The following is a 1174-nucleotide window of genomic DNA, read 5'->3' as shown; positions in this document are numbered from 1 at the left end:
GAATAATTAACATCTTTATTTACTGGAATACTGGTGATGTTACATTCATGACTTTATTTCATTTATAAAGCATTAGTTTAACTTTAGTTGTGTTTTTAATTAATTCTCCAGCAGAGCTGAATTGAGAATTTAACTTTTTGATTAAACTTGATTTGAATTGTGGTTCCAAACAGGATGCAGAATTCTAATTTGAATTTTTAATTGATACATTTCTTTATTTCTCAGTATGTATTATCCATAAATATGTCCTATGTATAGGATATTTCAGAAACATCAGATGATATTAATGATCAATTTTAAATGTTATGTATTTAGTAAATTTCATTTTAGTGGAAGGACAATTCCCCCAATTTACTTAAGAACATTTAAGGATCTTTTCTGTTCATAAATTACAATTCAAATTCTAATTCAACATCATGTTTGATGCGGACGTTTCATTTCAATGCATACTCATGAATTAAAATTGCGCATTTTATTCATCTCTGATGTTCAGGCGCCCAGCTAACAGCAAATCCTCAGAATGATCTGGCAAAGTTATGAATAAAAGTTCTTCAAGTAACATTAATAGAACGTTCATTCAGAGTTTTCGGGTTATTTATACATCGTTCATGGAATGTTTTCTTGTATCAGAACGTTTGGAATGTTTGGAAAATGATCAAATGTAATGATCCCTTAACATCTGCATAACCAAGAGAAAGTTTTTTTTTTAAACATTTAAAAAACTGGATGTTTAGAACATTCAGAGAAAATTCAGAACTTTTCATAACCTAATGGGATTGGGAATGTTATAAAAACGTTCTTAGAACATATTTGTGTGAACTGGGCTGTCTGATACTGCTGGTACAATGTTAGAAGATTCAGCAGATGATTTTAGTAATTCATTTGTTTCTTTTATCATTTATGTATTATTCCGTGAGCTGTAAATTAAAGCTACAAACGATCTAAAAATATTCTACTGTAAATAAGATCCGGCATCATCTCTGCGGCTCACATGCGGTCTCTGCCCGAGGAGCAGAAGAGAGCAGCTTCAGGATGCAGGTGGAGTTTCTCCTCTAGTCCGTCGGGTTCCGCTCCTTCTTCTTTCCTTCCGGTTTTGGTTTCTGTGAATCTGTGGGGAGACGAACAATACATCAGTCTCTGTCTCTCTCTCTCTCTCTCTCTCTCACACACACAC

At 33.2% G+C, this 1174-nt stretch overlaps 1 protein-coding gene across 3 annotated transcripts in view; it reads right to left on the bottom strand.

The window, feature by feature from the left end:
• Positions 1 to 1174, bottom strand: part of LOC107658986 (pleiotrophin-like) — a 36843-nt gene continuing 35669 nt past the window's right edge. For all 3 annotated transcript variants that reach the window (XM_016447744.1, XM_016447743.1, XM_016447745.1), the window contains exon 5: positions 1 to 1108. In XM_016447744.1, coding sequence (XP_016303230.1) covers positions 1053 to 1108 — 56 coding nt within the window. In that variant the 3' untranslated portion in view covers positions 1 to 1052. The remainder of the gene's footprint in view (positions 1109 to 1174) is intronic.

Source organism: Sinocyclocheilus anshuiensis, unplaced genomic scaffold (assembly GCF_001515605.1).
Source record: "Sinocyclocheilus anshuiensis isolate Anshui unplaced genomic scaffold, SAMN03320099.WGS_v1.1 scaffold283, whole genome shotgun sequence".
In the NCBI taxonomy this organism is placed as follows: Eukaryota; Metazoa; Chordata; class Actinopteri; order Cypriniformes; family Cyprinidae; genus Sinocyclocheilus; species Sinocyclocheilus anshuiensis.
This window is presented reverse-complemented; position numbering and strand designations above follow the sequence as displayed.